Here is a 15,236-nt window from a genome sequence, read left to right on the forward strand (position 1 = left end):
GAATCGAATCGCTAAACCACTGCATGTGCATATGTCCCACATAAAGTACTAGGCACATGCAAAGAATGAACGGAATCGGTCCAAGGGACTCTGAGATATGACTCCGGACGAACGCACGGACACACGAACGCACGGACGGACGGAGACCGAATTATAAGTCCCCGTTTTCGGACTTCGTCCTAACGGGGACTAAGAACTTTTCAGTACAACTACAGGGCTTAAAATTCAGAGAGGACACAAAGGTTATCATCATTGCCAGGATTATTCATCTGACTGCAATGATGCTCTTCAAGGTAATGGTAATATTCACATTCATATTGGGGAAATGCGTAGTTCTGCAGTAACATATTTGGCTTTATTAGAAGCTCAGTGGTAGTATATTTCTTCTGCTAGAAGAACATCTCCAATACAATAATAATATGAGATTACCATGAGAATATGGAAAAGTATCACAAAGCCAGTTTGATGATCGCATCGACCTTCGCTATGCGTCAGTTGATGCGATCACATTATACTGCCCGAAAGCATATTTTGTAATATTCTCAAGATAATCTTACAGTATTCGCTTTATTAGGAGTGCACGTGCCTAGGTAAATGTCTACAGAATACTGAATGAGGGAACAGTGTGCCCACTAACAGGACTGACTTTGTAGGGATTCTGAGTCAAAATAGAATCCACGGAAAACAAGTTGAGCTCAGAAGGTCGTCCCAACATTTTTATATGAATGTGCAAGTGACTTGAGGAACAAACAAAAATTTCTTGGGTGCTCAATTTTTTCACTTATTTTTAAATTACAAATTCCATAACTATAGTAAGATTTTTTTTTTATCAAATCAATATTTTAATGTGTATTTTTTTTTTTGCATCAATGAAGGGCCAGTGAATTAACACAAGTTGCATCACAGCAAATCTTTGTGCGTTAATCTAGTGTACGTCATATCAGCATAGAGGTCACACTGTTATAGAATCAATAATAGTTTGGATTAAAATGGTTCATTTTTTAGTTCAATTAATAAAAAAATTTAATTAACATTAATTATAATCTTTCTGCTTTCCCAGCAATCCCGACATGACGCCATATTTCATAAATTTAGCAAGTAGTAAATTATGCACGGGTCTTCTACTACATTTGTGTGTTCAATATAGATGTAAAATAAGTCAGAATCTATAACAAGATTTGAAAACAACAGGCACACATACACACTCGCAAGCAGACAGTGTCATGCCACGAGTTCCTATTCAGTAATGAATGCACAATGTTTTAAAATATTTACTCAAAATTCGTTGGAACTAATTTGCAGCTACAAAAGAAAAACTTGCTCAATTTTTCACTAGTCCGTTTAACAATAAAATTCAGCATTGTCATTGTTTGAACAAGCCTCCACAAGAATGCTCACTCGTACAAGGTACGTATGACCAGAGGTCAAATCACAAGTTTAAACATAGCCTATAAATAAAGCCATACACAAATATTGTCCAAACAAGTTGAATAAGATCTATTGTTATTCTAATCGCCGTACTTTACTTAATGCTCGTATTCTTTGCTATGTATACCATGTCTGGGTTCAAATCTACCGCTGTACGTTGCCAGGCAGTGACTATAAAAACATTTCAGTGTCGGGTTACAGAGAGCGGTCTCATGCATATAGCAGGCACTAAAGTGAAACTATAAATAACTTTATTTCGTCATCAATGAAGACAAAAAAAAAGAATAAAAGCCTTGTATGTATCTGGTGATCGGTGTTGACGCACTAAGAAAGAATGACTCAGACCGTGTCTAAATTTATTACAGCAAAATCGATGACGTTCATGAATACAACCCACTTCAATACATTTTTACAAGCGCCAATTACACCAACCACATTGTTACAGTGGGGTTACAGTTTTCTACATATGTACACATACAGATCCATTCAGACAGTCAAGTATGACGTCAGAGAACGAACAGTAGTCGAAAGAACAATAGCTATTGTATGTTTGAGACCGAGTGAGGATACTGAGCTCTTCAAACTGAATATCAACAGACACAACACATTTAAGAGAAAAAATATACTAGGAATAGTTACAAGGTTATCATGAAAATAAAAGAATAGACAGGAAGAGGGTGTTGGTGTTTCTTATTATTGCCTTGAAGGTTACTGCACTTCCTACACCTGGTGTATAACCTCCCAAACAAAGCAGCCATTTTCTGTAATATTCATTTCCACATTTTCCAATATTTGTCATTTAATATGCATCCAAATAATACACTCAATCGTTAACAAAAAATGAAGTCATTGATTCCATACCTCAGCGTAGTTGCTAATTTACATATGAATGGTTACTTAGCATATGATGTCATACTGCCAAGCTTAAAAGTCCCCTCCCCCCCTCAAGTGGTCAAGTGATATACAAATATTACAAATAATTATAAATTAATCTTCATAGACATCAGTAACAAGTTTAGTCCAGTCTACTGAGACCTTCATGGTGGTACAGAACTGTAAGTCTGGATATACTATCGGTAGTACTAGCCGGAGGGCTGGCTTTGGAACTAAAATTTAATTGATTGCATTAAAACAGAATGTTGTTCTGAATACTTGACTATACTTCCATTTAATAAATTATTTCCGATTCTGTAATTGTAAAATAGCGACAAAACAAAATTTTTAAATTTTAGAGTTTGGAATAATTTTCGAATTAAGTAAGCTGATAATCGTGACTTGTCAAAATGTCTGAGTTTATTGCAGTCATAATTATGAATACATTTCACATGGAGTAAAAGGGAAAATGATACAGTCATTTTGTTTTGCACTGATTTCCATGGTGTAATTATTTCAGATCTAGAAATTTGGTTTGGTAACATGGGCTGAAAGTTGTACATCATTTGATAAAACTCCAAGTTGTAAAACAAGCAGCCTCTCGGCTGAGATAGCTCCGCTGTTAGCAATGCACATTTCAATTAAAGAACAAAAAATATCATTTGAAAATGAGCAATATGCATAGTATCAATGCAATGGGACTTGCTGTTTTCAACAAGAGTTCAAAAATATCATTTTTTACCATAAATGATTGTGGTTTTTAACAAGAAGAAAATATCACTTTTTACCAAAAAGGACAAAAATATTCATCAAAATTAGAGAATTGAAGATATCATCATGAAATGAACAAATTTGAGAGTGGTCCATATGTAGTATCTATATATATAATATCAAAGCAATTGGACAAAGTCGACAGCGGAGCTAAAAAAGTTTATTTATGCATTTACGCAAGTTTTCAATCAGGTCCAGTGTTTATCTTAATCATTGCATTGGTCAATATTTTGGATCAGTGTTGATATTTCAGAAGATCACCAGAACGTGATGATTTGACAATTTTTTTTCTCAACATTATTTTACAACTGATTTCATGCCCACGCCTGGCGTCAGTACATAATGGCTTCCTCATAGTTCGATCTACACTTTTTATCAGGATTTATTTGTTTTTTCGTCACCAAAAGATCCCCTCGGTGATGGAATGGCCAATCTTTTGCGGTGATCAATGTTACAAATGAAGTAACATATTTCTCATATGATATGAATAAAATAAAATATTACAAAATTACTTTCCATACAGTAATATACACAGAGTTCAAAATTCATGGAGACCAAGAATGCCATTGAGACATGAAAATTAATATAGAAACAATTGCAAAAATGTAAATTTTTATCATTTTCCATGGCATTTCAGAATCCAGAGACCCCAATTTTTGTTTTTCATTTTGGGTATTCTGACAGCATACACCCCTAAATAACAAAAGCATAACGAAGATGAAATATAATATTTTTGTAAGGCTCTAAATTTTTGCAAATCATGAAAACTGGAATTTGCATAAAGGTTGTTAATTTGCAGATGTAACGTATACTGCTGCCCACATTTTAATAATATTAGATTGAAAGTAATTGGTACATTTCTTTTATTAATAAACCTCTATCCAAGTGTAGCTATTTCGTGCATGAAATAATTATAATTGTAAGAAATCAAATTAATAATGTACATAGATTTATTTACTAGCTATTAGTCCTGGCATGCATCGCTGATCCAAATTTTGCTTTTGACACGCACATAAAAAATAATAGAAAGAAATGTATACAGTGATATTCAAAAGTGAAAGGTAGGCAGAGAGATTAAGACCTTGACACCTGTTTGATACAAATTGACAAAACAATTAAAGCATTTCAATTCTGCAATAACGACAAAGAAAACGAGATGAAACCTAAACTAGAGAAAAACAAAGTGGATCAACAGAAACTGATCATCATTTCTAGTCGCCAAAAAAAAAAAAGTCACTTTCTCATGAATGCTACCATCTGTTCAGGGTATATCCTATCAACACACAAATTAGATCAAGAACGTCCAAAAAAATATACAAGAAATACGTGTAATCCAACTTGAAGAAGAAAATACATTGTGCAATAAGTGAATTATGCATGGGAAGTTACAATACCAGACAGTATATTATTAAGTTATGGATACACTGTAAATAGCCTTCACAGGGCACCTTGAGCAGGAAGTAATTTATATTGTGTCTGTTGTGTGCACATTGCATTTGTCTTCTTTTCTACTGGAATTAAAATTCTTAATAAGTCACCAATTTCAAGCTGGCAGATAAAATGGGTCTCTCATACTTTCAAGCAGAGACTACTTATCAACTTTGCCTGCTAATATTCATCCAGTCAATTATTTTGATCATTTCTTGCATGATAATCTAGCCCCTAGCCAGGACTGCCACTAATGAGCAACCTTGAAACCAATAAGCATAGTAACCATGCTTCCATGTATCCGATCATAAACCAGATGTACAAGAGCGTTGCGCCTCCAGAAAATAACCTTAGAATGTTATATTTTTCTCTTTTATCCATTGGTGAATTACAGAATTAATTGACGGGGACACTAGGGGGGAATATTAATCCATTCACCCTTCGGCCATAGAAAATAGCATCAGAAATATTATATGTATGCAATGTGGCGACCTCAATTTGACCTTTTTGAATTCCCTTGAAATGAACAAGGCACAAATTTTTTGCACATTTCACGAAAAATACAAATTTACAGATGTACAGAACAGCTGAGACTGCTAAAAGGCCAATAAATTCTACTGTTTTTAAGCCTTGGAATCTCGTAGTGCATAAATAAAGGAAATGATTTGAACAGAAATATCCAATCTATATGCAATAGAAAGAAAATTAGATTCCTATCATGCAGCTATCAAAGCCAAAATGCAGAAACTTGTGTGTTATCGTGACCAGACAAAGTTCACTATGAATGATAATTATGAATATATTGCATAATTTATAATTGCCATAATAAACGTCCTTTGTTTTGATATCTGTATATTTAAAGTTTTAAGCTGGCACAAAAAGTAAGCCAGCCCCTGAAAACCTCTTAGCCAAAATCAGTATAATATATGAAGTTTTTGATACAATATTATATGAATAGTAAATTTAAATTTTTTGCTTTTTTTTTATATATTTGTGCCAAGCATTTCTTACACTAAATGTCATAGTTGTTTCTCCAAACTTTTTTTTTAAGAGCAATTGAAAGATCACATGTCCGATTGCTGCAGAAAAAAAAAATTTTACAGACGCTTTGATAATTGGCTAATTCTGTATTAGCTCAGTTAAGACAGTATACAATTTGTTTTCATCTGATACTCCTCATAAGAAATGTGTTTATGTATATGACGCAAAAAAAATCATTTTTTTTTTAGCGATGCTTGCTCTAAAGTTGATGACTCCATTCTACAAGCTTGGAAGTGTCGTATATAATACATTAACGATGCCTGGAAATTATAGGTCAAATATTATAAACCTTTTAAAAGCAAAATAAACCAAAGAAGTAAACAATACCACAAGCAACAATAGACTATAATTCAACTGTGGTTGTTAAAATGAAGATTAATTTTAGCAAATTTTCAAATTTAAATTTTTCAACATTATTTGCATCTCAACAATTTCCTTTTCTCTGATCTAGCACGACAAAAGTTTGAGCTACGACAATAACCCACATGTAATGAAGTGGTTTTGTATCAAGAGCAAGCAGGACTCCAGTATTGTAAATGAACCCAATACCTTGGCTCAAATCTCTAAAAATATCATGTTTTGGGTAATTATTTCTACCTGTTGCCGAGAACTGTCCAAAATCTGATGACAATAATAGCTTCGCACGAGTTGTTATTAACCGTGAGTGAATTGTTAAGACTGCTGACGTACACACCTGCTAGCGGAAACACTGCATTGGCAGTGCGCCATACCCTATGTGAAAACGTCACAAGTACTATACGTAATTGTGGGTAATCTCCGGAATTCCACGACACCTACTCAAAAACGTTTGGTTTTGGGGTGTTTTTTTTTTATTTTTTTATTATTTTTTTTAGTGAAACATTTCGCAAACACGTTTTGAATTTAGTATTGCGCAACAGTTGTGAAATACGGTAAAGTTGTGGAGAAAACGCGAGTTCAATTTTTGGCATGTCAACATGAAAACGAAAGAAAATAAAGAACATGCGAAAACGGGTCTTCTTACCTTGCCGGGGTCGTCCTTCGATCTCGGGACTTTCAAAAAACACTTGTTGAGTGACAAGTTGTGCCTGATAGAATTCTGTAAAGGAATGAAACAAATATATTAATTACATCGCTGTCATTAGCGATAAACTGCGAGAAAACTGGGAAATCCACGGAAGTGGTACAATAACATTGGTTTGTGTTTTGCCACGGTCATCGGAATTTCAATGGCTTGTATTAGACATAGAGCAGTACAGTAGCACACAACGCCTCCCTCGTATTATTTACATTCACATTTACTCACCTTCCAGCCATTGCCAGCTTCTCGGTAAAACGGAAAATTTTCGCAGATCCACTGATATATCTCGCTGAGTGTCATTTTCTTTTTTGGAGAGCTGTTGATAGCAAATGTTATCAAATTCGCATACGAGTACGGTGGTTTTCCGTCCTTATGTTGCTGAGCTTCGTTCTGATCCAACGTCGCTGTCGGGTCGAGTGGCGATCCCGGCGGGTTCCGTGAAGGAAGGAGCCCTCGTTTCTGATTAAGCAAATTGTTTGAAAGTTGGTGTACTTTACTGCCTGGTTGACTGTTGGCCATGGCACCGCCAACGCTTAGTTGTGGCAGCCAGTCCATTGCTGTCAAACTGTTTCCTAAAGTCTGTGAATCCGCCATCTTGATTCTCTTTCCGAGTGTAGCCTCATAGCCCTCTTCCGAGGTCACAAATATCCTTACGCAAAGTTGATTTAAATAGCTCAAATAAACCTATTTTATTTTCTAGTTTTATAATATATTAGTAATATGATTTATTTAAATTTTTGAATGACGCAAGGTGTTAAAAATCGCGGACTAGCCTCGTTTTACACCAGCACAGTATGATAATTAGTATTATAATCCCGCGGATTTGGAAATCGTATCACACCTGCCTAGCATCATACCCCCCGCGAAGAAATCCATGGCAGCAGTCACACTGTGACATCATTTTCCCGCGAAATTGCAATCGGTTTATTCTGCCCCAATATTAAAGTAATCGATGTTACGGAGAATGTCGTCAATTAACTGTGATTTCTGACAGTCAAATTGAATGGGTAACACATCTTTTTTTTAAATTTATTGGTTTAAGAGTTTTTTATTACAAAATTTAATTATACATTCTTGTCCATCAGTAACCGTCACTGTAAATGCGCGAGGGACGTGGTAGATCTTGACATTCTTACACGTAAAAGCACAGTTCGTCACAATTTCTCTATCCAGCTGATGAAACATTAACATATTGAGCAACCGACCATACTGCCTGTATACGTCATTTGTAAGGTTCGGATAAAATAGTAGACATGATATCGCCACAACGTGTGAGAACAACTTCATTATGTTTCAAATTTGAGTTAAATTTTGGTAACGAGTTTTGTTAGTCGTAAGCACAGGGTTGCGCATGTGTGCGATGGAGAGTGAAATGTTTGCTTCTGCTGTGTGTAAATTACCGTGTCTCTAGTTCCGCCAAGCCGGAGTAAAAGATAGGGATTTTACATTTTCCTTAACAAGCGGGTTAAATTCCCGGGAGTCAGAAGCTGTACTGCAATTCTGAATCAGGATTTTTTTACCCCGAATTTGTACGAATACGTCCCCCAAAGTTGCTGGAAAACATGATGAGTCCACGAGATGAGATCTACTTTTTGGCAAAATTTCCCGTGTTGGCTTACCCATCCCCGGAGAAAACCCCGAGTGGACACGATGTCACACGTATGCCTCGGTCTAGTAATTACGTGTATGATGGCTTCTCGTTTTAATCATGCGTAAGTTCTAATATCAGCTTTTTTGCGATAGAGGAGTCACCATTGGTTCCATCCCGTTTTAATGCCAAAAACATGCATTCAATGGGGGTATATAATTTAGTAAGCGAAAACAAAAAACATTAAATTATATTTTTTTAAAAAGATATAATTTCCATGTGTAGTTCAAGTATTAAATAATTACACTAGGAACCTATCTACTAACTAATATGATTATATAATGATAATATAATTAATAAATACATATGGATATCATGTTGGAAATAAATCATATCGAATACAGAGAGCAACATCATGTTAGTGATGTATTCAGATTGTAAATGTTGGTTCGTTTTACTTGACCAGGTGTGTAACCTAGCCAATCGGAGATTTCGGTCTGTAAAAAGACGAGAAAAAAAAACATTTTTGGTGAAAAGAGCAATATTTCCGTTTTTGTTTAGAAATTTGCCTTTTTTTTTTTTTTTGGAAAACAGCTAATAATCAACCCTTGTATCGATAGTTCGTAATCGTATTACGTTCAGTGAATCGAGGTGATACGTGATACTAAGTATTTTGCCAGACTGGATCGAGGTAATCCATTTGTGTTTATTGATGCGGAGATAATGGTGACCTAATCTCAGTGTAATCTGCTCGTGTTGAAACCACGGACACTAAAAGCGTCTGTGTATGACTAGTTCACATATAAGAGTAAATGTGCACGCGCTAATACCTAATGGGTTATACATCCGAGAACGGGAGGGGGCTTGGGGGAGTTATTGTGGGTGGAAAGATAACAAACTAAAATACTACACGACGAGTCCATAATATAGTATAAGAATGGGATAGAAAGTAAAAACAAAAATATCGTCTCTTCTACTGTGGACAAAATAATTTGCAAATACCTCCAGCCACCAACTTTCGAATAGGAAACGCTACAATATTGTTGAAACTGTTTACTTTGAATTAACTATCATGCAATCATTCATTCGTTTAATCAATTTATCGATCTTCAGCTGCGTTCTTTCTTTTCACTTTACCTTCAGGGAAATTATGTAACACTTGAGTTGACGTGAATATTATTTTAACATTTATGCAAACAATGTAAAATACACGTCTTCGTGATCGAAGAGTAGGAATATTACAAATACAGCACGTTTTCTATGATTTATTGATTGATTGTATTTTATACTAAATTTTCACACATTTAAGAAAGTTCGGGCTGTATTGATAATTCTGTGACATTGTACTTTCATTTATAATAATGGGTTTATGCCGCCGGAAATGAAAAAAAATAAGGTCACGATTTTATATATTAAAACATTTGACATTTAATAATTATAATAGGTTTCTAGTGTGATAATATATTTCTATTATACACAACATTTTCTCACATAATATACTTGCATATATGCGTAGCCTGAGTAACATGCTCAGTTGAGTAAACTTTGAATTCGGTCCAAGTGCCTTAAATTATATCTGTTTCTGAGAATGCATTCTCGACAGTTTCTGTGTTTCTGCGAATTGAGAAAGTGTGGACAAAAAAATCGTCAGGCATTTGTGAATAAAATATTTTTTTCAGTATTTTTATCTTTATGTAATAAACACGTTTAATCACAAACTATTGAAACGGCAACATATTTACAAAGTAGGTCCAGAGCTAGATTTTTGTCATTCTTAAAACTAATTTCTGACACATTGATCTATTTTCCCAAATTGCAAAAAAAGGTAAATATGTTCGCAATTGAACAGGTCGTGCCTTCCCCTTTCTCTATAAAGTATTTTGTACTTCACAGTCAGCGCAAAGTAATAACATGTTCAAATTTCAAAAATTCGATTTTTTTGTTTTCATAAATGACCTTTTCACAACAATCTATTTCCAAAATACATGTACCAGCAATTAACACCTTCATGAAACTACGTTGATCAACCTTAAAGGGCGGCAGTCGTTGCGCCGCGTCCTGTTCGATATGGGACTCATAGCGACGTATACAACGCGTGTAAAATGCATTGTTTATTTACATGGAATTCAAACACGCGCTGCGCGACGACCACCGCGCTTTAAAACTTGATTTCCACATTTGTTAGCGTATTCCGAGTCCATGAGTACGGTTCACTGTGCCTATGAAAACCTGCACTAAGTCAACGACTGCGCCGCGACGTGATTATGCTGTGTAATATCCCCTGTCTGCTCCTTTCATTTATATGGCATCACGATAAAACAAAAAACAATAATATATTTTAAATCCGAGTTATGTAATTTGCTAATATATCAATACAAACTACTAGTACATTAAATACAACAACAAAAGCATAATGAATGCCGATGCATGCACGTTTTGGCATGTTTTAAAAACCGTGGGTATGAAAGTACCAATATGAGAGAAGTTTTGCCATATTTTATTCACGAGGACCGATCGTTTAAAAATACCTCTTAAAACAAGTTACATTCGGCCAGTATCATCTCGTCGATCGTTGAGCGAACACAGTAATGGCACGTAATTGTATCGCCGTAAATTTGAAGCAGCATCGCGGCTGAATGGCGAAATTAAAAATTATATCTGGGTCTCGAGTGTATGTATAAGACGTTGGTATTCCCATGATGCATCGGTCTCAGTATACCCATATTTTGAATTATGGAACGGCATGATGTCATTAATTCCCACGCAATACGAATCATTATAATGACATAATTGTGTTTTTTTCTAATTAAGAAGGAATTTGTTCACAGACATATACAGTGCAAGTGGGACCTCATTTTAGTAGCAAGAATTTGGTGTACATACGTTTTTTTATTTATCTTTTAAATTCAAATCTGTTATACACATGTATAAACAGAGACATTAGTTTGACCGTGTATCGATAAGTGAGGTTAGGATAAAACAAATATTCATTTGACAGTGTATTGTATTCCTAGTTGTATTCGACCCTGGAAAAGAGGTGTATGGTTGTATGCGGGCCGTGTGTGCCGTAAATGTTTAAGTTGTCAGTGTAAATTCGATTTAAAATCGAAGGCATCCATATTTCTTTATATTCAATGGCATTCTGACACAAGTTGGAAGAGAGAGGCCACTACTAGTATTTAAATTCTACCACTTGAAGATTTCTTGAAAAGTGTGATTTGTGGTCAAATTTATTTGAAAAAAAAATGTAAATTACAAAAATAGAAAACTATTTAGGAATTGAAGTACAAGGTACAACGCCATGTTACAATAAACTTTCAAAATATTATAAGATATGTTCATCCAACAACTTCATTACCCCCCCTTCCTTTTCCCGGTGGCGATACGGTGGATTTCTGAGACGAATACGTGCAAACTGAAGTTATTTAATGAAACTCAGAACGTACGATGCAATTGACCGAACGCAATCATTTATTTTTCCTGCAATTAATAACAATAATGAAATAACAATTTTGTACGTCATCGATTAGTCATGATACACCTAAAATAATGTGCAATAAAATATTCATGGTGGGCTTAATTCAAGAAGATAATTTCCGAGGACTCTTGGGTCGCTAAGCATGCTGGGATTCCAAGGGCTATAAATAACACTGATGTAATCATATGGAAAAAAATATCAGATACGGGTGACTAGTTGCTGTGAAGCTAACTGTACATAGGGTTGATCTATGTGATAGAGAAAAATACGTTTAATAAGCTGAGCTACGAAGGTTGGGGGTTTAAGAGGAAAGAATGAACGTGAAAATGTGAGATTAAATTCTGAAATTTGCCATGACGAGCTGCGATGTTGACTCGACAATATTGTAAATCAAAAGTATTCACACATTACATTGAAATTCCATCTGAATACAACTCGCTTTTCGCACAACCCTCTAAAAAATGTTGGTCTGAATTATAGTGATAAATATTAAAGAAGCTAGGGAAACCAGATTTGGGACATCAATTGACAAAAAAAAAATGATAACCAGGACGGAGAGGGAATGCAATTAAAAACAGTCTTTTGAATCCAGAAACTCGAGTGGGTTAAAAGGTAATAGAGATTACAAGAATTCTGAACTTCTTTTCATATTCTGCCTACACCTTGCATCTTGATAAAAAAGATACGTCATAGACGTCTTTTTTTATTTTTTATTTTTATTTTATTTTTTGGCAGAAAACACGGGTTTACCTGTACACGGGCAAGTACAAAAACACCTGTTTTATACTGAAAACAACAACACTGTAGCATTAGAGGGATGGTGCTGTGTACACAGTATATTTTGCACGCTTTGTATACGTCGCTGTGAGTCCTATGTTGATGACGAAGAATAACCACAACATTCGAAAAAAAATAAATACTATATGGGCGTATCACATTTTTTTAAATTTGCTGAAAAAAAACCTTCATATATGTCTATATTGTATCTTTAGTAATGGACACCATGATTAGAATAAGATCTAGAGATACTTTACTCGATACAATCACAGACTTGAGGTTTATAGACGACTTTCCCAGAAGATACAGCGTTTCGCACGCACGCGCATACCGTTTTGGGGTGTAACGTAAACTTGCACGTGTGATATTGGTGTCTAGGTGTAGCAATCGACGTCACAAAACTAAAATTTCCTATTAACGACTATCGGTAAACTGACATGTTTGTATTTTCCGCCCTGACAGAGTAGAGTATGTTTACACCCTAGTCCCGCTACTTCCGGGAACGAGGTCTATTGTACAATTTGTCTTTGGACACTTTGGATTATGACGCGCCCCCTATGGGTCAATTAGATATTTGAAAATGTTTCTTCTTACGATTTTGCGAAATTGTTCTTTGTTATTCTTGAATTTGTAAAGTACCACTCTTTAATGCTATCGCCTGTCACTCAACTATGGATTCTCGGATGTAAGGGACAGAGCTGAAGTACTGGTGGCTCACCCAGGGGTGGGAACTTATCCATATCGAAAATATCTAGTATTTTGCGTATGGCGGGGAACTTTCTCGCATTTTCCCTGACGAGATAGATTTCCGTGATAAAAGGGGTCTTAGTGCTATCTTTAACTAAAAAGTGATTTGTTTTGTGATCAAGATGATTGTAACGTGGTCGGTCACGTGATCGTGGCGGAACCGTCGCGGTACTTGTACAATGTCGTTGGAGTTGCGCCCTCCCACGACAAAAAACAGTGTTTGGCAAGATGACCATCGGTAGAGGCGCAACCTACGTTACGTCCAGTCCAAGAAGCAGAAGGAGGCGAGATTCGGAGAGTTTGGATTCACTTTTCAATTACTGAAGTTCGAAAATAAATTTACTAGTTACTAGACTAGCCTGTGATTGTCGCGAAAATCGTTATATTCAAATTAACGGCACAATCAATGAGTGACTGAATTTAAGATTAATTTGGGAACATTCGTGAAATTAAAATAATATGTGTCGAAGAAAATAATAAGTGCATACATATTATCCTATATTAATAACACAAACCATTATTTTGAATGAAATGGTTTAGAAAAGAGCAGTCTCAAAGTATAGCGTGCCAGACTAATTACAGTACAATAAAAGGCTTCCATGTAAAGAATTCCCGTGCGTAGTACGTTAGGTAAAATGAACATATTTGTACAGCTATTGTAATTCATCCCTCTGGAAAGTATGTTGTGTGATGGGGTCTTTGGTTTTTTTCCCGTAGTTTCGAATTGTACAGTATGGCTTATACAATAGCGTTGATTCGTGTTGTATGATTTCATTCTGTGCAATATGGCAGACATAATAGGCAATTTCCATGACCCTAAAAAAGTCGCACACCCTGGTATTTTCGGGGGGTATAAACTCACTCTAAATGAGAATTCGGTTATGTTTTTTTAAAAAAATGAAAACATTGGGCGTTTCAAAACTTTTCAGTATGAACATCAAACCTCTATAAAGTACCAGGATGTGTGACCTTTAGGGGTCATGCATAATGCCCGTGGCAGTGACGGAAAGGACGAGTACTAGCGATTAGGACATTATCTGTCAGTTGATAAGCAAGGTTTTCAGGAAGCAGAGAGAGAAGATAATATATTGTCATACAATTTTCGTGTGAATATTTGCTTATAATTTTACTTTTCAGAAGGTCCCGTGAATCTCTGACAAATATAAATTCCCTCGGGATTGGCCGTTTCCCAGCCTCTCCTCGCATCCCCCAAACCCGACTGATTACTGCCGTTGGTGGCGGGATTTGGAGTCTAGAGTCATTCAGCGCGTTCAGTCGAAAGTTGGGCATGTTTTGTTTTGTTTTTTAACATAAACTGAAAATAACGCACCAAAAGCAACACACGCTGTTAATTTCGAGCAAGGATAAATATATAATGCAATATTGTGTTGTATAGTTACAGATGTTTTGAGAAATGTAATGTAACACCAAATCGAAACACAACTGTCGAAATTTCCATGAAGCAGCACTCAGGACAGCTGATAAATTCCTTGTCCACCAAATTGAATTTCCAGCGATGTGCAGGTTATTATCACAAATATATGCAATACAGACTCATTTCACTCAATTCGTGATATGCTCTGATAAAGTAGTGATATAACGAAATTGTCTGACTGCGTTTCAATCCTCTCCGTCGTTTTAATAGTAATAGTCATTTAATAGTCATTCACTGTGTGTAATCGAGAATTAATATTTGCAGGAAGTCAAGAGTTTAATTTGTTTTTAACTAGACTTACATACAGTCTCGTGTTACCGGTACCGGTAATATGGGAGTGAACAAAAGGCGAAAGCTGCATTATTTCGCGATGGACCGACTTCCGCCATTTCTACTCTCTAATAATATTTCAGTTTGTCTAAAAAAATACAAAAAAATAAATAAATATATAAACAGGAGACTACATGCAAGTCTACACCAGATAAACTGTTGATAACGAGCCTATGTTTCATGGGAACAAAGGGTTTTGTGATATGAGTGGAGGTGGGTTCAGAAAAACAACGACAAATTATATTTATTAAGTGTTATTCCAACTCCCCTTGGTCACAGT

General features: G+C 35.5%; 1 protein-coding gene across 2 annotated transcripts in view; it reads right to left on the reverse strand.

Moving 5' to 3' along the window:
- The window catches only part of LOC100328987 (fork-head box J2/3 transcription factor), a 47,038-nt gene extending 39,816 nt beyond the window's left edge, over window positions 1–7,222 (reverse strand). For both annotated transcript variants that reach the window (XM_085490578.1, XM_085490577.1), the window contains exons 1-2: window positions 6,827–7,222; window positions 6,545–6,619 (exon numbers count right to left, since the gene is read on the reverse strand). In XM_085490578.1, the coding sequence (XP_085346704.1) occupies window positions 6,545–6,619; window positions 6,827–7,195 (444 nt within the window). In that variant the 5' untranslated portion in view covers window positions 7,196–7,222. The remainder of the gene's footprint in view (window positions 1–6,544; window positions 6,620–6,826) is intronic.
- Between the last annotated feature and the right edge of the window lie 8,014 nt (window positions 7,223–15,236).

The sequence above is a fragment of the Saccoglossus kowalevskii genome, chromosome 15 (assembly GCF_978046115.1).
Source record: "Saccoglossus kowalevskii chromosome 15, keSacKowa6.1, whole genome shotgun sequence".
Lineage (NCBI taxonomy): Eukaryota > Metazoa > Hemichordata > Enteropneusta > Harrimaniidae > Saccoglossus > Saccoglossus kowalevskii.